Source organism: Cenococcum geophilum (assembly GCF_001692895.1).
Source record: "Cenococcum geophilum 1.58 unplaced genomic scaffold K441scaffold_15, whole genome shotgun sequence".
NCBI classification, from domain to species: Eukaryota; Fungi; Ascomycota; class Dothideomycetes; order Gloniales; family Gloniaceae; genus Cenococcum; species Cenococcum geophilum.
This window is the reverse complement of record NW_027137573.1, coordinates 1,277,996-1,296,411: the sequence shown is the minus strand read 5'-3', so window position 1 is coordinate 1,296,411 and position 18,416 is coordinate 1,277,996. Positions and strand designations below refer to the sequence as shown.

At 50.9% G+C, this 18,416-nt stretch overlaps 6 protein-coding genes across 6 annotated transcripts; 1 reads left to right on the top strand and 5 right to left on the bottom strand.

Moving 5' to 3' along the window:
* Nucleotides 1-156: 156 nt before the first annotated feature.
* On the bottom strand, nucleotides 157-2,846 carry K441DRAFT_63482 (WD40 repeat-like protein). Its single transcript, XM_067646416.1, has 3 exons — nucleotides 1,885-2,846; nucleotides 1,471-1,831; nucleotides 157-1,414 (listed from the first exon to the last, which is right to left on the bottom strand). The coding sequence occupies exons 1-3, from the start codon at nucleotides 2,645-2,647 to the stop codon at nucleotides 454-456; spliced, it is 2,085 nt and encodes a 694-aa protein (XP_067505458.1). The 5' UTR covers nucleotides 2,648-2,846; the 3' UTR covers nucleotides 157-453.
* On the bottom strand, nucleotides 2,847-3,890 carry K441DRAFT_63449 (uncharacterized protein). The gene has a single exon (XM_067646406.1). The coding sequence runs from the start codon at nucleotides 3,403-3,405 to the stop codon at nucleotides 3,046-3,048; it is 360 nt and encodes a 119-aa protein (XP_067505457.1). The 5' UTR covers nucleotides 3,406-3,890; the 3' UTR covers nucleotides 2,847-3,045.
* Nucleotides 3,891-6,967: 3,077 nt separating this feature from the next.
* Nucleotides 6,968-11,025, bottom strand: K441DRAFT_63431 (uncharacterized protein). Its single transcript, XM_067646404.1, has 4 exons — nucleotides 10,592-11,025; nucleotides 10,365-10,467; nucleotides 9,505-10,311; nucleotides 6,968-9,414 (listed from the first exon to the last, which is right to left on the bottom strand). The coding sequence occupies exons 1-4, from the start codon at nucleotides 10,750-10,752 to the stop codon at nucleotides 7,336-7,338; spliced, it is 3,150 nt and encodes a 1,049-aa protein (XP_067505456.1). The 5' UTR covers nucleotides 10,753-11,025; the 3' UTR covers nucleotides 6,968-7,335.
* Nucleotides 11,026-12,338: 1,313 nt separating this feature from the next.
* On the bottom strand, nucleotides 12,339-13,929 carry K441DRAFT_686316 (uncharacterized protein; the record flags this gene model as incomplete). The annotated part of the gene is made up of 3 exons (XM_067651981.1): nucleotides 12,339-12,379; nucleotides 13,360-13,513; nucleotides 13,741-13,929. 3 exons carry the CDS (start codon nucleotides 13,927-13,929, stop codon nucleotides 12,339-12,341), a joined length of 384 nt encoding a protein of 127 aa, XP_067505455.1.
* Nucleotides 13,930-14,544: 615 nt separating this feature from the next.
* K441DRAFT_686308 (aldolase) lies at nucleotides 14,545-15,561 on the bottom strand (the record flags this gene model as incomplete). The annotated part of the gene is made up of 1 exon (XM_067651980.1): nucleotides 14,545-15,561. The coding sequence occupies one exon, from the start codon at nucleotides 15,559-15,561 to the stop codon at nucleotides 14,545-14,547; it is 1,017 nt and encodes a 338-aa protein (XP_067505454.1).
* A 610-nt stretch (nucleotides 15,562-16,171) lies between these two features.
* Nucleotides 16,172-18,115, top strand: K441DRAFT_695379 (D-galacturonic acid reductase-like protein). Its single transcript, XM_067652807.1, has 4 exons — nucleotides 16,172-16,398; nucleotides 16,616-16,778; nucleotides 16,831-17,620; nucleotides 17,685-18,115. The coding sequence occupies exons 1-4, from the start codon at nucleotides 16,375-16,377 to the stop codon at nucleotides 17,947-17,949; spliced, it is 1,242 nt and encodes a 413-aa protein (XP_067505453.1). The 5' UTR covers nucleotides 16,172-16,374; the 3' UTR covers nucleotides 17,950-18,115.
* The last annotated feature ends 301 nt before the right edge of the window (nucleotides 18,116-18,416 follow it).

Below are 18,416 nucleotides of genomic sequence, written 5' to 3'. Positions count from 1 at the left end.
GGTAAATATAAGATAGGAGACCGAAGGACGAAGATACGAAGCTCAAGGTGTCTCAAAACTCTGGAATACAGATGTAGAGAAGTTCACTGTAGGAGAGTATAGGAGAACACAATGGGTTCGTATGGTGTAGCGGCTACAAGCCTTGTGATGGGATCTAAGATAATAATAGGAAGGAATCCTCACTCTCCGCTAAACCATGCCACGAGTTAGTCTATAATGCGGCCGAAGATGAATAGGCGGAAATAAAAAAGGAGAATCGTCGGCAAAAAAAATCTAGAATAAAATGACCCGCTCAAATGCGCCAAATGCCCGGGAGAACGCCTTTTTTAAGCCTCAAGCTGCCAGCTACCTTTTTGAAAATTCCCCGTCTCTTCCTTAGTAACTTAGTAACTTTCCCCTTATTATTTCACAATAATTCGTATATAAATCATGCAAGCGGCATTGCAGATGTTTTTACTTTCCGGCTAACACATCCACGCCGTCTACGCCCCATCCAAAATCCAGGATTAGCGCTCTGCCATCTTGACTCGTGGCCACTACCCTCCTGTAATCGGATTTGGCACTGAGAATCCAGCTCGTAGTCCAATTTTCGTAGGTCCCAAAGGTCTCACCGGAATCATAGTGGCTGATCCTGATGCTCTGGTCGTAACTCCCACTGATGACACGCCCGTTGTGTGCGTCTAGGAAAAGGGATCGGACAAGACCACCATGGCGAGTAGACGTGTGGAGAAGCTGACCAGTTGTTGTGTCGAATTTGTATACGACGTGGTCGTTCCCACCAGCTAAGACGTACTTAGCATCGTCAGAGAACTCAACGGCGGCAAGGCCTCGGTCTTGAGACGGAAACTCTTTAATAAAGAGACCCGAGTCTAAATTCCACAGCTTTGCCACTCCATCGCCAGAAGCGGAGACAAGGAGATTGCCACGGAGCTGAACTGCATTGACAGGCCCTCGGTGGCCGGTGAGCTCCCTGATGTGGTCACCTGTATTGCGGTCCCAGACGTTGATGGTGGCGTCCTTGGAACAGGAGATGATGTATTTGTCGTCGAGGCATACATCAAGAACGCCTGCAGAGTGGCGGCGCAGACGATACTTGGGGACATATTCTTCCTGTGTGATGTCCCAGACGATACAGGTATGGTCTGAAGAGCCGGTGACCATGATTTCGGAGTCGAACTGGAGGCACAAAATACTGGCTTCATGGTAGTCAGATGGAACATGGTAGATAGCACGGCCTTCGGGGGTGCCGTTCAGAGAGAGAATGTTAGATACGGTATCTTTGTGGGTTTCTAGTGGGGCTGATGTGGGGAGGACAGGCCTGTTATCCGGGCCGCCAATGACTTTTAAACATTGAAAGGTGTTGAGGTCCCAGACACGAATGGTGCGATCACGGGAGCCGGTTATGATTTTATTTCTGTCAAAAAGTAAGATTAAGAGTTTGCGGAGATCAACTAAGATTGGACTACTTACTCATCAAACTGGCAGCAGTAAACAGAATCCGTGTGCCCGTTCAAGTAAATTGGCATGGGAGAATTCGCCTCCCATCGACGATCTATTGTCTTCCGGACTTGATACATTTTCTTCCAATCTTGCCCGGGAATGATTCTGTTCCCGGTTATCTTTCCAATGCCAGCGCCTCCCATCACTATTGGTTTTGGGAAAACGTGCACTTCTTGCTCAAACTTCCGGAGGAAGACCACTCGCCAAACGTGAGGCGAAGATGCAGCAGCTTGCCAGGTTTTTGAGAGTGTTTCTACCCTGGCCAATGTTCTGGCATCAAGATTTGAGAGAATTATAGAGGAGAGTTCGGCTGGAAGATACTCGATTGGATCTATTATGATAGTTAGAAGTGGGTTGGATCCATCGAATCTCCATGTAACATACCAAGTTTCTTCTCCAATGCGTTATTTGTGCCTTCAACTGGCGAGCTGTACGTCATGCCTATGCCGCTCTCCGAATCCTTGGTCACGATGTCTGGGCAGACGCTATTTGCCCCATCCGACAGAAATCTCGCAGTCATCTCAGCTTCCCGTTTCGCTTGTTTTGTAAGACTGAGCCGCTCGTTTTGTGCAGCAGCAGCAGCCCTGGCGGCCGATCCTCGGGAAGAGTCGGCGGGTATGCTTAGAGGGTTCGCATAGTTTGCAGGTATTTGGGGTGGCACTGGGTTGAATCGCGCCGTGTCACCAGACGGGCCAGAAGTTGCTGATCGTCGGTGTCGAATGCTGCTAAGCCGGCGCATCATCGAGCTCTTCGTTTGGGTCTGGGGCTGTGGCTGGGACTGTTCAGGTAGTGTCGCGTCGGTGGAATTGGACTCATGACTGCTTTTCCGCATTTTCATGGGACCAAGATCTAAATTGGACGGTCGTTTGGATGAGGTTGAATAGCGTCGGTAGAACTGCTTCACGCCGGCCACTGCTCCCTCGAGGCACTCGCCCACATTGTGCGGAGAGTACCGAAGCACCTTCGTCCCTTCCTGCACACTTCCGAGTGCAGGAGGCCCAGTATCCCTCACGTCGTGTACATGTGGATGAAACAATTGCGAAGCTCTCCGTTTCATGCTAGTGTCGAAGCGTTGCGGTCCTGGCCCGTCGTCGACTGCAGAGGAAGTCTTCGGTCTATGAGAGAGGTTGGACTTACGCTGCAGCATTTTCGTGGGAGGAGGCAATTGATGGCTGCTGACCGGCAGCGGTGGAATTGTTGCGAGTCGCCGGGCGGCCGGGGCTGAGGAATGGGGTAGATGAAAAGGAAGTTCGGGCAGGCCGGGGCGTTGTTGTGGTTAGAATGCGGATATGAAGGCGAGGTGAAGGCGAAAACCAAAACACAAGACGTCGACGATGCAAAGGAGAGTGTGGTATCCACTGAATGAAAGACGTGAATATAAATACACGAAAAGGACTATGAGCGAGAGTAGAGGTTGTGTACCGGGGGGTGGGCAAAAGGGAGGTAGAGGGAGCGGTAATAGCAGGAAATTAGGAAGTTTGAACCAAGGCCCGAGAGAACGCAAAGATTTGTGACCCTGGACTGGGCGTTGCATAAGCCAATCAATTAGAGGAGCATTTGGCATGCGCAGTCGACCAAGCGACCAGCAACCAGCAAGGAAGCAGAAAGCCCACCAGAACCACAAAACACCATCCAAAGAATCTCGAAATTGCGCTGCGAGAACCTATCCGCTCGCGCTGCCCTCTTCAATCGCTGGCTTTGGTTCGACCAGCGTCCTACCAGCCTTCGACCGGGCTTCCCGACAGGCTCTCGGATTCCGATGCACCTTTGAGCCAGCTTGCATGTTCTGGGGCGGTCAGCGTCTCGAAACGTCGTCGCCATCAAGCAGTAATCGCAGTGGTCGCAGAGGTACGGTGGGATGACACCTCGACGATTCAGGCCGGCATATCCGACGGGGTACCGCATCTTCTTTCTGCATACCGAGCCTTTCTCCGCTCTGGTGGGAGCATTCTTCGGCTCCCACTCCAACCACGTCTCGGTCGTGCTTTCTCAGCCCGCCAATCTTGACCTACTCTTTGTCCTAAATGTCTGGAAAACCCTACTTTGGTCTTCTTCTTTCTAACTTTGGTCACTTGTACAGCGTCCTGCCTCTAGGCCTTGGCCTATACTGGAAGTTCTGGGCGTGGGATGCCGTGGGCTGGGGCAATGTTGGTTTCGTGTTACCTTGCCGCCACAAGGATTTCATTTCTCAGTGGTTTGGGCTTGGACTATGTTGGGGCAAAGAGTCGACGATCCAATCACAAGCTGCTTACATAACGCTTACATCACTTGGATGCCGTTCGGAAAATTAGCAGAGACAAGTGGCGATTTGTGTGTAATTCTCATACAAAGGCAAGCGCCATACAATAAAATAAACTACCGACCAGCGCCTACACGAATAAACAGCCAACGTGACATTGTATAACTGGATAAAGCGAATCGAACGCAGCAAAAATGATTTAATTTAGACTGGTGGTTGTTGCAGGATTTGGGGTCGCGTCTGAAGGCTTTGCACGAGGTTCTGCAGGCTCAGCACGAGGCTCTGCACAACCTCCTCATAATACCCTACTTAGCCCTTTCGCTTCCCCCGTCAGCGTCTTTCTCAGTAGAATCATCATTCAACCTCAGCTTGGAGAAAGAGTGGCTTCAAAGGAAGATGAAAAAAATCATTTCTATGTGCCTGTGCAATAACCGTCATCCACTAAAGTTTGACCGATAAGCAAAAAAATTACTCTTCCCCGAATTTTGTGCTCAGGGTCTGTCTCGATAAATTATTTTGCATTTTCCATGTTTGACTTAGTCCAAGGGCATGATCAGCATGCTGACGCCTTTAGCTACTTCGTGTCAGATGATTGTGCGGCTCTTCGTCTCAGTATTAGATGATCAAATCGTTTTATGACTCCATCCAGCCGCAGCATGACTCGGGTCGGAAGAATGATGTGCAGGAACGAGAGTGCGAGGGAAGCATTGGAAGCTGTTGTCGTAATTAAAATTGAGAAAAAAAAAAACTCTAATACTTCTACGATTGGAAATACGCAGAAGCCGGATTCTGCTAATGGTTCTACCTTATCCATATCGCTAGACCGACCGTCATCTCTAATTTATAGTTTGGCCGTTGGCGGGAAAATGTCAAGCTCCATGATTCGCAAACACCGGCCCGCCGATGGAGCGATCCGATCCTAGAACCTTCTTAGAACCTTCGACACCACTCACGGCTTGTTATCTATCGCATGCAACGGTAGCGTCCTACTATCAAGTGGTCGGTGCACTGGCAAAATAACGATTGGGTATCCCAACTTAATCCGATTGGCTCTATTGGACTGGATCTTGTCGATAACCATAGGACGAATTGTGCCGTTGCAAGCAATATATATCCACCTTAATATCACATCCGCTTCACATGCTTCATGTCACCCCACCTGGTACTAGGGCCACCTAGAGGTAATATCCCAACAATATCCTTGGAGCCACTTAAACCCATTCAACCAATTGTCGTAATTTACCTCAGTGTACCTGACGCGTCTCGTTTTGCATCATTTCCCTAATTAATAATCACAGCCGTTCATATCCACCCACACACTCCAGCAATTCCGCATTGTATATAAAACACTTTTTAACTCGATTCGTCTATCCGCTTCACACCATCTACTCCCCTGGACATCAAACGGCAAAATGCGGAAATATCAGAAATGAAGCGAAAGGAAAAAAAAAGGGATATCCAAGGGGTATTATCAACACCGCTTGCCCATCCCATCCCAAATCAACCGAGTCCGATTCTCAGCGCCGTGCATGCTCGTCCGAGGCGACTATGTCCAGGCGCCAAAGCCAAATATTACAACAGAAGAAAAAGTTCCCCGTCATAAAATAAGTAGCTCTTATCGTGAACCCAAGTGGCCGAGCCCCAGATTAAAAAATCGCGAAACGAAAGGCAAAAAAAAAACCTCCGAGGAGCCCTCGATGTAGCTCCTGAAGTCCCTCCCACCCAGCGCCGGTCACGAAGGCTTGACGGGAGTAGCAGCAAGAAAGAAGAATAAGAGAGAAAAAAGCGTCTTTACGCAGCCACCCGCCCAAAGCTCTAAAACAGAGTTCCCATTCCCAATCATGCAGGAAAAAACGCCTTTCTGAATGCGATCGATTCCCAAANCGCGCATGCGCCTCACAAATCAAAAACGCCGCCGGCACCCCATCCCTCAATCTCGCCCTCCGCCTCCAATCCAGCTCTGGCTCCGAATGTCGCGTCCCAGTCCATATCCATCGCGTCTGCGTCGCCCTCTGCGCCCTTCCCATCGATCGGTCCCAACATGCCGAGCAGCACGTCTTCGTCCTCCATGCCTACTCCGAGCGCCCTCAAATCCTCCGAGAGTTGCAGATCCAGCGGTATGAAATCCGTGCCTAACGCACCCATCCAAGCGTCACCACCAGTGTTAGCATCAGTGCCGCCCATGCCCAGCGAGATTTGAAGGTTATCCGACTCGGAAATATCAGAGTCGCGGGTGGACGTCGAGTCTTTACTTCCGAGGCTGGATGCTGGGGTCGTGGCTGGGGACAGGGACAAGCTACGGGAGATCCACGAGTTGTCTTCGTTGCTGAGCGAGGCGGCTGTGAAGGTACCGGGGAGATCCATGGCATCAAATATATCCTTGAGGCTGGTCGGGTCGAAGGGGGCCGTAGCCCAGGGATCCTCTTCTTTCTTTTCGGGAGTGTCTGTTTTGGCAGTTTCCGTGTCCTTGGATGCCGGTTTGGCCGTGGAAGCCGGTGTGCCACGGGCCGCCTGGCCGGTACTTGGTGTGCCTGCCTTCGGACCGGTTTGGGGAGTTTTGAGAATATTATTAGATGGTGAACTTTTAACGGCACTCTGTGTCGCGACGCGCGCCATAGGAGTAGCGGCTGCCTGTGCACCCGTGGGCGTACTGACTTCCTGTTTGAGGTTCGGCGTCTGTCCTGATTTACCTGAGTGTGGGGGTTTAGTCGATGTTGCTGTTGCTGGTCTAGTACCACGGTTTGTAGCGTTTGCGTCAGGCTTAGTATTGCCGTCTTTGTTGAGACCAACAGCCTCGGCTACTTGTTCGATCGCATATTTAAGTGGATCCTCAATCTTAGCGTGGGAATCCTTCGTGTGAGCTTCAAGTTCAGCTTGCGTATCGAAGCCACGAATGCTGGAGTCGCAGGTATTATCCTTGCACTTGAAGGTAGGCTTTGTTTCGACAGGCTTCTCGGGCTGTTGCGGACGTTTAAGCTCGGGCGAAGCTCCTTTGCCTGCTCCAATTTGTGGCGAAGATGTTGTGCCAGGCGTAGACGTCTGGCTGTTGGCGTGCTCGAGTTTCGCTTTCTTACTCGCTGGGAACTTGAGGTTCCCAGCATTGACCTGAGACTCTTGAAAGTATTTTGGGGCACCACGAGGAGATTGTGCGCCGAGTGGGAAAGGTGGTCGATCGGTGGTTGGAGGTGGTGGTGCTTTGTTATGCTGCCGGTGGTGACTTTCCTGCTGCTCTACAATCTTTAGATTTGCAGCATTAAGCTGAGCTTGCTTTGAGTGCGGCAGCTCCTGAGGAGGCTGCTGTAGTATCTGCTGTTGTGCTTGGCCGCCCTGCTGCCGCTCTTGCTGTTGCTGGTCGTGCTGTGGGTGCTGATGCTGTTGCTGATGCTGCGGTGGGTGCTGCTGTGGGTGCTGCGGCTGCTGGTTTATCCTACTTGCCATGTTCGAGACGAAACTGCTTATCTTCTGGAGGCAAGCGTGGAAAATTTCCTTCGTAATGGTGACTTGGTCAGCCAGACTACCGTCTTTCGTCATCTGTCTGGAGATCGTTGAGCGCTTTACGCAGAGTTAGCATAAGCTCATGACCTCACAAGTACACATTATATAAGGCTTACCGTTTCAAACATTTGCTTTAATGTAGGCTCAGGATTATCTGCCATTAGATTATAAAATAGCAAACATTTATTTAATTGCTTAAGTTGAGGATAGGAATCACGTAGCCACTGCTGCATTTGCGCTCTAACTTCGGGTGGGTGTGGTATTGGTGGGTTTCTAGGGAACGCTCTTTCGATTTCAGCACCAAGCGCTTTGAACCTTGCGTCTTTCTGCGCTATGAGAGCATTCCTGTCCATCGTGGCCGAGTTCTGAGCCTGAGCACCAGAAGTTTGCTGGGAATTGGGAGGCTGTTGGGCCCTGCTTGTCAAATCCTGTGCCTTGTGAAGCTGTGCCCGGATTTGAGACGGCTGCTGCAGATTCGGCCGCGTCATTTGCTCCGGTGTAAAGTTAGAAGGGTGTTGTTGAGGTCTTGAGGGTATCATATTGGGAGCTTGAGAAGCTGTTGTCGTTCCAGACACTTGTTCCGGATTTGATATTTCGATCACATCATCGTTCGGACGTTTCACACCTTGCTTTACATTTGCTTGAGCTGGTTGTTGCGCAGGCTTAGGCGGCTGTGGTGCCCTGTTAGGTTGCTTTGTAGGAGGCGTTGGTTGTGGTGGAGGTGCTTGAGCAGGCCGAGGCGTCTGTTGCGGCGGTTGTTGTGGCATAGGCTGTTGGGGGATCTGGTTAGCTTGGCCTTGAAGACCTTGCTGCATCAGTCGTTGTGCTTGTTGTTTCTTCCATTGTGTCATCCTCTGACTCGTTATATGTTTTCTCAACTGGTCGTCGGTTAACGCAGCCTGGGCTGGTGGAAGTCGTGCTCTGAGATTTTGAATGTCTTGAGGTGTGATAGGCGGATGAGGAGGCATGCCCTGTAACATCTGTGGCCCACTTCGAGCTTGCATTTGTGCCAGAGGAACATTTTGCGAAACCATTCGGGCTTGCGGGGCTTGTCCTCCAGGTTGAGCGTTGGGAACCGCGCCAACATTGTTAGATTGCGGTGGGATCCTCTGGCCACCCATGTTCTGCTGTTGGTGCAGGAGGTCCTGCACATGCATGGCTTGGAGTAACAGCAACTTGCCAGTATCGATATTCGGTGCTAGTGCAGGGTTCCGACTAGCCCATTCTTTGAGCTGTGCCCATGTCTTTACTCCTTCTGGTAGATTTTGCTTAATCATAGGGTTTAGTATATTAGGAGGAAACGGTTTCTGGTCCGTCTTGGTTATAACGTGTGGGTTCTGCTTCAATGTTTGTTGCGCTAACACCATCCGTCGATGTTGGTGTTGCTGCGCCTGTTGCTGCTGCGCCTGTTGCAGTTGGACCTGCTGCGGATTCATTGTGCCAGGAGTTTGTTGCCCAAGTTGCATAGCTCGCTGGGCATTAATGTTGGCACCGTTCATGAGCTGGTTTCCTTGTAAGGCCACTTGAAAACTTTGCGGATTTATTGGCATGCCAGGTTGGCCCATTTGTGGTTGGTTTCCGGGAAAACCGGGAGTTTGACCGGCATTATTTGGCGCGCTACTTAATTTGCGCATTACGGCACGGAAGTCTTCGTCAGAAACATTCATTAGTTGCTGCTTCGCGGCATCAGGAAGACCAGGGGGAATAAGCCTGGCTCGCACTTGTTGGTTTAATTGATGTCCTTGAGCGGCTGCTGCTCTTTCCTGAGCCAGCTGCGCAAGTTGAGATGCCATGCGAGGATCAATCTGAGGTTGATTTTGAGGAGTCATCTGAGGCACGTGAGCTGCCGGCCTCTGCTGAGGTGTGGTTCCGCCTTGTTGTCCAGGAGGTGCCATGGGCCGGGTAAGAAACGACATCGCAGGACTTTGTTGCTGCCCCTGGGGGATATTGAGTCCCCCAGCTTGGCCTCTCAGCAGTATCTGTTGTTGTGCCTGTCCTTGGGCTGCTTGGGCGTGTACCTGAGCCTGAGCTTGAGCTTGAGCTTGAGCTTGAGCCTGAGCCTGAGCTTGCGCTTGCGCTTGCGCCTGCGCTTGAGCTTGAGCTGCCTGCTGCTGTGCCTGTTGTTGTGCACGGGCCTGTACCTGAGCTTGAAACTGCGCATTTCGAGCTTGGTTTTGCGCCTGGGCATTAGCGAAAGCTGCTTGCCGCTGGGCTGCAGCATTTTGAGGTTGGCCAAGTTGAGAGACTTGTCCAGGCTGAGGTGTGCCTACAGATCCAAAGGCGCCCATGGCCTGGTTCGCGTTGGGGTTGTTGCTCGCAGGAACAACAAGCTGCCCTTGGTCTTGCACTCGTGAAGCTTCCGCTTGCTGCAAGGCAAGTTGAGCATAATCAAAGTCCTGATTGCCACCCATGACACCCATTTGGCTTTGAGTGTTGCCCATTTGTTGTGCAGGGATTTGAGGAGCTTGGCTCGTTTGAGACATCATCGACCCATTTGGCCTGGCACCAAGGCCTCCTTGCTGGCTTATTAAGGCTTGCTGTCGCTTGTTCTGAGCCATTATAAGTGCATGATGGCGAAATACAAATAACATAGGATTAACACCCCGTCTTTCGAGTTCTTGTCGCTTCTCTGGAGGCATTCGTTGTACTTCTGCCTGAGCTCTTTCTATAGTTTCCGGCTTTGCACTCTTCATGAGTTGTGCTGCGAATTGGGTAATCTTCTCGTCGCTCAATGGATTTGGCATCTGGCTAGGACGTTGGTTTCGTTGCATACCAATTTGAGGAGCGGATTGAAGTTGTTGATGCACCATCTGATTCGAAGCATCGATCCCTGTGGATGATTGGCCTTGGCTCATCGGAATGGGAGAGGCTTGCATGGGACGTTGAAGCTGAGGATTTGGAAAGTTCTGAGGAAATTGCTGTCCCTGGTTCGGTCGAGGGTTCTGCATATTAGCCTGTCCCATCATTCCTATTTGCTGCCCAACATGGTTATTGCCTTGCTGGAGCATGTCGGCATTCCTCTGCCGAGCCTGCTGGAGTGTGTACATGCGCTCTTTGATTGCGGTATTGTATTCCTCCTATAATCTAGTGTTAATTATAATGGCCAACTACTACTCTCGGATCTACTCACTTTCGACGCTGCATGGCTAAATCGATCGTTTTCCACGGCAATCGCCCACTCTAATGCTTCACGATCTGGTGCGTCTGGCTTTGCGAGGCGGAAAGATGTTGATCTGGAAGAGTTGCGACTGTTAGCTTTTAAAGGTGAGGTTCAAAACAAACTCAAGTTCTCGGTAGCAAAAGCACCACAGTAAGTGAATTCAAATAATTCATACTTTAGAGAGGCAAGAGACTTACAGTTGGTGAGCTATACGGGTTCGATCCTCTGGCCGACATGACTGCTGCCAGCCCATGGGCGTTTGTTGCGATCGATAGTGGTTCAGAACATTCTGCTGCACCGCCTGCTGCTGTTGGGGCATGGCGTGGCCCATCATGTTCGGGAAGTTTGCGTTATTCATCTTGCCTCCAGGATGTGTTGTCGTAGGCGGAGGGTTGATCGTCGAGACGGTTGGAAACCGTGCGTCAGCCGCTGTAGCTCTCTAACCATGCAGAAGAGTGTAAAAAGGATGGTTTCGGATCGTGCTCTTGTGGGAAAGGATGCTGTGTCGAGGAGCGAGACAGAAAGGCTGTCAAATGGTTGTGGTGCTCGAGTGCTGAGGACCAGTGCAGAGCGAGCGCGTGACGAGGGAGCTTGAAATGCCAACAATGGATGCCCCCCCAGGCAGCCGGAGACTCAGCGGCGGCGCACCATTCGTAGTGAAAGGAATAGTATCCTGACGGCAGCCTTGTAATTGTTCAAGAACAGAGCGAGGACGGTGAAGGGAGCTGGTGACGAGATTCGAAGGGCGGCCACTGCGCAGGGCTCCAATCGGTGAGTAGTGGGACGTGGACGTGGGCGCCTGACGAAATGAGGCGTGGCGCTGGATTTCAGGGCACGAAAGTCCAGGACGGGCAAAAGCCGGGTTGCACGATGCAAAGACGCAAAAAGATACAAAGAAGCAGAGATGCGAAGACAGCGCCTTCGAAGTACGAGAGAGAGTATCGTTGTAGAGAGAAATGGTGGAGGCCCGGAGCAAGATGATGGGCGCCAGCCTGCTGGCAAGGGTTCACTGAGAGGCCTTGACAAATCAGATTGGGGACTTGCTTATTGCTGTTGCTTGAATGCGCAAAGCAGGGGAACAAGTCCGGCAGCAGAGCAAGAGGAAAAAGTCCGTCAAGGCGTGCAAGCGGGCGACGAGTCCCTTAGAGAGTGAGCAATCCTCTGCAGCTGTTCTCAGGCTTTTCCCTCATCACGCGAGGGAAGAGAGCAGCACCTGGCAAAGCACCTGGTAAGCACCTGGCAGCACCTGGCAGTAACGCTCACCACCGGGCGGGCACGCTGTCGAATCGAGACGCGGGCGGTCAGGGCAAGATGCCGGCCTGGTCAGGACGCTCCAGGACGGAAACTAACAGCATGCCCATTCCCCTTCCATCCTGCAAAAGCACGCAAAGGCATGCAGAGACATGCGAAAAAGATCCTTTTCCTTGCCGTCGCAATCTCCTCCTTCCCCCGCAGCGACCCCGAGTCCATCTCAACAACAGCAGCATCGCAGTCTATGAAAACGGGTTCGCATTCAAAGCTGGCCACGCCCCTTTCCAGAGCTGCTGAGTTTCATATTGGGCGCGTTCTGGTTTCAAACCGGTGAAGTGGCAACCGGGGGCTCCTTACTCACCTCCTCATTCGTTATTGTTCAGCGCTTGGCAGCGACAAAAGCATCAAAATCGTCAACGCCACCTGTAAAGCTCCTCTCATCGATACTACTCCATACGCTAAAGGGGCGCCTCCCCTCCCGTTAGGCTTGCACGGCTTGCTCCCCGTTATTTTCTAACGCTGTTCTATTGTGCGTTTGGCAGTGGAGACGCCGATCACTGCCCCAAGTCAAGCCATGTAGTGGGCATGTCAACCTTGGTCACTCCAATCCAATCCGCCCCAAATCAAGCCAGCGTGACCTTTGCGATGCCCAATGTCCTGAGGCTTGACATGATCAATCCCCGCCGCTTTGTATTATCTCCTCAGCCGAAAGCGGCGTCCTCTCAGGTGGTTTCCTCTGAAAGGTTTTCTTTTGCTTCTTGCCCTTCGCAATCGTCAGCCTCAGGCCGGTCTGGGCGATCGCTAATACCAATTCAAAGGAGAATATTTCTGCAGGCAAGTACCGCGAGCATTTGTACAATCCGTATGGCCATGTTTCCTACTATCTCTCATCTTATCTTCTATGGGAATGGAGATGGCAATACGCCTCCGTGAGAGATTTCCTTTTGGTCCATATATTCCCCTTTGGACCGGCGATAACAATTGGCATCTAATAGTTACGGTTAATGCTTTTGTCGTCGATCGGATACGTACAACACTGCTGCTGTCTTGGCGCCATCCTACTTATTAGCTGCAACGACCCTCGTCTCCGTCTTGCTGGATTTATTGACTTGGCGTTGATCTATCCCTCGAACTCTTTGCCACAAGTGAAGTGGATTCGGATCAACTTCATGGCATTCTCAAAATCCAATTGTCGCCGTGAAGCCCCTATTGGAATGGGATATCGGACTCTCGGCGCAGCTGTGCTAGACACGCACTGTTCTCACGCAAATATTTCTCAAGCTTTGGACAGTAGGGATCCTGTTTCAGATCTGTGATAACCCCTTTACCGCAGGATGCCGCACATTAGAGCCCGCCTTGCCAATGACTCGCATCTTTGACATACCCATAGACTGATGCGGGAGATATTTTGAAACAAAAACATAACCCCGCTAAACGTAAGTTAGTAACCACCATTGGAACGACGCTAAATAGAGCCCTCAAGGACATGACAAGAGGGACAATTGTAGGTCATAAATGCACTACAGGCCTACCCTTGATCATGAACAGACCTTGGCCATGTACCAATCTATTCTCCGCAAAACCGAACCATCAACTCAAACCGAACCGCAGCTATACGCTGCACATTCTATCCCTTCATCAACAACAACCCAAATACCCTTCCACACACTACCGCACCTCATCATTTCAGTTCAGAGCATCATCTTCCACAGACCTAGCTGTACAATCTCCATCGCCCACAAACTCCCTGACAGACCAAGTACCCTCACAATCTCCGCCGTCCCCGAAATAGCCTCGTTGTATCCTTCAACAAACGGAATCCTGGCCTTATTGTCCCAAAACTCTTTGACATGCATTCGCGCCGCAAGCTGCACTGCTAAGTTCAAAGCGTGCAGAGCAAAAACCATAAAAGTCGACCCAGTGGAAGCAGACGGTGCATCAGTGAGAAATAGCGCGGTTGACGAGACTAGACTCAAAACAACCTATTTTTCCGGGAAGAGGAAAATTGTAAGCTAAGCAAGGTTCCCTGGTCATTTCCTATAACATCGTATCCTAGAATTTGAATTGAAAGTGGGGTAGCGTGCGGAAAACGTACCGCTATTGCAGCACTTGCTTGGGTAGTGCGCGTCTTGTATAGCTGCTCGGCAGCTATGTTGGAGTACTTTGCTGCCTTCTCGGAGCGTTCTTCGTACTGGCGCAATTTCATGATGCACTGGTACGAGTGGTATAGGCCGTAACATGATAGGATAGCCTGTGCAGCGTGCGGAAGAGCTAAGAGGCCCATTTTGGCAAAGGAGCAGCTGGAAGTGGCCCTGAGATAGTATGATGTGTAAGGGCCCTCACAAAAAGCTTAGCCTTGAATTTGGGGTTTGGTGTTACTGGGTTATAAGCGGCAAAGTCGGTGTACAGAGGCAGGTTGGATTTGGAGGGAACAATCAAGGGTCGAGACTTGAGGTGAGAATAAAGATTGTTACGCGCAGCTCACCCCTGGGTATGAGATTTGTTGCATGTCATGATAGCGCAATTCCAGTCAAGAGCTGGAGAACCCTGTTGGATTTTAGCGCAGATTTGACGTCAGCGGCGTCATTAGGCTAAATGAAACTAAATGTTGGGACATCGTAAGTCATGCAGGAGAGTATCAAGGAGAGACTCAGAAAACTGCATTCTAATTACCATGCGGTTATCTACATTGTTGCCCGTAGACCTAAGAGTGCCAAACTCCGTAAATACGGTGGCGTGCTACAAGATGCTTCGGGAAGCTCTTAAAATCGAGGTTTCCAGAGGCTGAGACTTATACAAACTGAGGTGGCAAGGCAAGAAAGGCTGAATAGGCGGAAAGACTATCATGGAAAGAGAAGGGGAGCAGAGCAGGGCGGGGGAGCATCTGATGTGGATAATGTTATAAGCTCATCTCAATCTCCATGACGTCCTTGATGCCCTCGGCAACGGCGTTAACTTGCTCCTTGCTCAGTCTCTTGAGTGGCCGGCGTGGGTAACCTCCATAACCATAGTAAGATTGAATAGCAGACTTTGTCCCCGGAATGGCAGCTTTTGTAAGCACCCAGTCGCCTTTGCTGAGCATCTTCTGCAGTTCTATCGCCGCCTCATATTTGCCTTCAGCCCACAGATTCCAGACTTTAACACAGGCCTTAGGAATAACATTGGCACCGCCGGCAATGATGCCTGAGCCGCCGCTGGCTGCTGTCTGCATTGTGAAGTCGGCCATGCCACCAAAGGCCATGTACCCACTGCCCTCACTCTTGGGTGTCACAGCATTGGTAGCTAAGGCTACTCGCGTGAGCTTTCCGGTGTTGCCACAAGTAAACTTGGTGCCGACAATATTTGGATGCTTGGCTAACCTGATAATCAAGTCACTGTCCATATCGATGCCCGCTACTGCACCGGGATAGTTGTAGAGAATAACAGGTAACGGAGAGCCATCAGCTACTTTTGTGAAGTACTCATACAGCGCTACCTCATCCATGGCATAGCGGTAATAGCTTGGTGGAACGAGAAGCACGTATTCACCACCCGCAGCGGCGGACTCTTTGCACAGATCGATAGTCAAGCGGATACCGTGCTCCGAGGCTCCAACAATGACAGGAACATCACGATATCCAGCTTCGTCGAGGGCCTCACGGGTTGCTCGCGTGACGGCCATCTTCTCCTCCCGGGAGAGGTGGACAGCTTCACCATTTGATCCCATAGTAACAAGTCCAACAAGACCGGCTTCAGCAAGACGAACGGCATGTTTACGTATCGAGGGGATATCGAGATCTTCCGTTTCCGGATCAAAGAAGGTCATTGTAGGCGAGTAGATGCCGGGACGGAGAGGAGTGCGGGGCTCAGACTGGCCATTAACTGCTCCGTTGTTATGGCCATTCGCTACTCCGTTGGAAACACCGTTTGAAGCCATTGTGGTGAGTGTTCAGGAGTGAGGGTATGAAGGTAGAGTGAAAGGGGAGGGAAGGAAATTTGGAAACGGGGAAAAGAGGAGAGTATGAGGCAAAATACAGTGGTTTACATACGAACTCGGTCAGCTTTAATATACCGGACTGGATGGAAGGCAATAGACCTTGGGTAGCAATTGACTAACCGGAACCCAAGCACATCCCACAATCTTCTCGGTCATCCAGTGCCAGCCTACGGCGGTCTTTCATTCGCCAACGAGCAAATAGTTGACATAGAAGGTTCGAGCGGCGGGCATGGCTGTCCGATCTGCAGGGCAGCTCGACCTCAGGAGCAGCTCAGGAAGTGGGAGAGCGTGCAAGTGGACAGACGCGGGACATGTTGCAAGCAGTGTTGACTAAAATTAAACGATTTTGGTGGAATGGAAAGACCTCCTACGTTGGGGACGCGTGTCTTAGTGGCATCGCGTCAAGACCCTCAGAAGAATCGCCTTCGGGGCCCGGGAGAGAGATTTCGCACCAATGGCCCCCAGCACCGTAACGTGGGGTGGAGTGTCTGGGCACGAGGCGTCCGCTTGGCACTGGGGAAAGCTGTTTGAGTGTGGTTGAAGTGTCGGCAAAATTGGTTTCCTTTGTTGCGCCCCTCATCACCAATATATTTTCCGTCCATGAAGTTCAGCCCTATGATGCCTGCTGTGGGTCCTTTTGCGCCCATAGCAACTCTCTCTGTCTGCCATTTTCTTCTGCCACCTGCTGTTCCCCTCATACACGACCCTGGGTAAGCGCTGCAGTGAGAAATCTCACACCTCCAAACTGCAATCATGGCTCCTTTAGAAGTGCTGATGGTAAGACACCGCCCTGCACACAGCGGGGATATCCTTCGCATCTCTGCTACAAACCTGATTTTACGCAATCTGCACCTTGTTCACACCATCAACACCCTTCCCTTTTTTGCCCTTTTTTGATCTTCCATGACCCAGTGACAATAGCTCAGCTGCATCTCACGCATTCTCGTACTCTGCACGCTTTGATAGTAGCAGTCGCTAATTGAGCTTCAATCAGGTAGGATGCGGCGAGTACACCACCGGATTCGTTGGTGGGGGTATGTCAGGTTCAGATAAGAAGGTTGGCGTGGTAGCGTTGACGTTGTTCGACCTCAGGAGACGTGGAAAGGTTGGGAAACTGAGCATGGTTGGAGTATCTGGAGACAAATTCCCAGCAATTCGTAAGAATTCGCTAGCGCAGCCCAGATAATGCAACCTGCTGACCAAATGCAGGCGAACACCTGCACAAGAACATCTCCCAGGTGTACAACGGCCTTAACGTCGCCTTCGAGTCCTATCCGGAGAAAGGCAAGCGTGATCCCGAGGCATACAAAGTTGCAATTGATGCACTTCCCCGCGGCAGCGCTATCACCATCTTCACGCCAGATACCACACATTTCCCAATTGCCCTCTATGCAATCGAGCGGGGAATCCATGTACTGATCACCAAACCCGCGGTAAAGCTTCTGAAACATCACTTGAAGCTGCTTGATGCCTCCCGCAAGCATGGAGTCTTTGTATATATCGAGCATCACAAGCGGTACGATCCTGCATATGCGGACGCTAGGTATAGATCAAAGAATCTCGGCGACTTCAACTACTTCTACAGCTACATGAGTCAGCCAAAAAGCCAACTCGAGACGTTCAAAGCATGGGCTGGCAAAGACAGCGATATCTCTTATTATCTTAACTCCCACCACATTGATGTCAATGAATCTATGGTTCCAGACTTCAAGCCGACGAAGGTGACTGCAAGTGCCGCGAAGGGTACTGCAACAGACTTGGGCTGTGTGCCAGAAACCGAAGATACCATCACACTCTTGGTCGACTGGGTCAAGAAGGACGACCCTAACAAGCGTGCTACGGGTGTGTACACCGCAAGCTGGACGGCGCCACAAAAAGCTGGCGTTCATTCAAATCAGTACTTCCACTATATGGGTAGTAAAGGTGAAATTCGGGTGAACCAAGCCAAGCGCGGTTATGATGTCACGGAAGATGAGGCTGGCTTGATGTGGTACAATCCGTGAGTCTGATCCGGCATCACGATTTCTTCTTTTGTTCTTTACTAGAATCTAACGTGTCTCCAGCTTCTACATGAAATATGCGCCAGACGAGGAGGGCAATTTCAACGGCCAAACTGGATACGGTTACATATCGTTTGAGAAATTTGTTGACGCTGTCAACGCGCTTAATGCCGGCAAAGTCACGTTGGAGGAGCTAGATCAGCGCCCGCTGCCGACTTTGAAAAACACTATTGCTACAGGAGCTATTCTGGAAGCAGGCAGAAGGTCTTTGGACGAGACACGGCCGATTGAAATTGTAGCGGAAGGCGACTCATGNTCATTGAAGTGAATGCGCGTATGGATGAATGGACATCATAAATGGAATAGCGAGGAGAGCGATGCCTGATTAGATGCTCTTCATGAATGAATAAGAATGTAGGCAAGAAACTCGAAGGGGGGATACTCAGATGTAGTTATTAAGATACTGAAAATAAATCATGCCTGTAATCTGCTCGTAACTCCGATCTGTGGCACCACTTCAAGGTTGATAGTCACGTAGCTATGTTGAAAGGCGCTAGTTAACTTTAGCGGCTTGGGAGAGATTGGTTTCGCTCCTCTAGCAAGGTTCTATTTCAGGGTTACTGAGAGGCCCACTGACATAGGACGGATTATCCTTCCGCTGACGTCCTACGAGAGGTGGACCGTGCGCGAACACTAGAATCAAAAGTATGCGTATAACCACGGAGCCTTGATCCCATCGACCCTATTGGCCAGCTCTTATCGATAACAGTAGGACGAAATACACCAGCGGAAGGG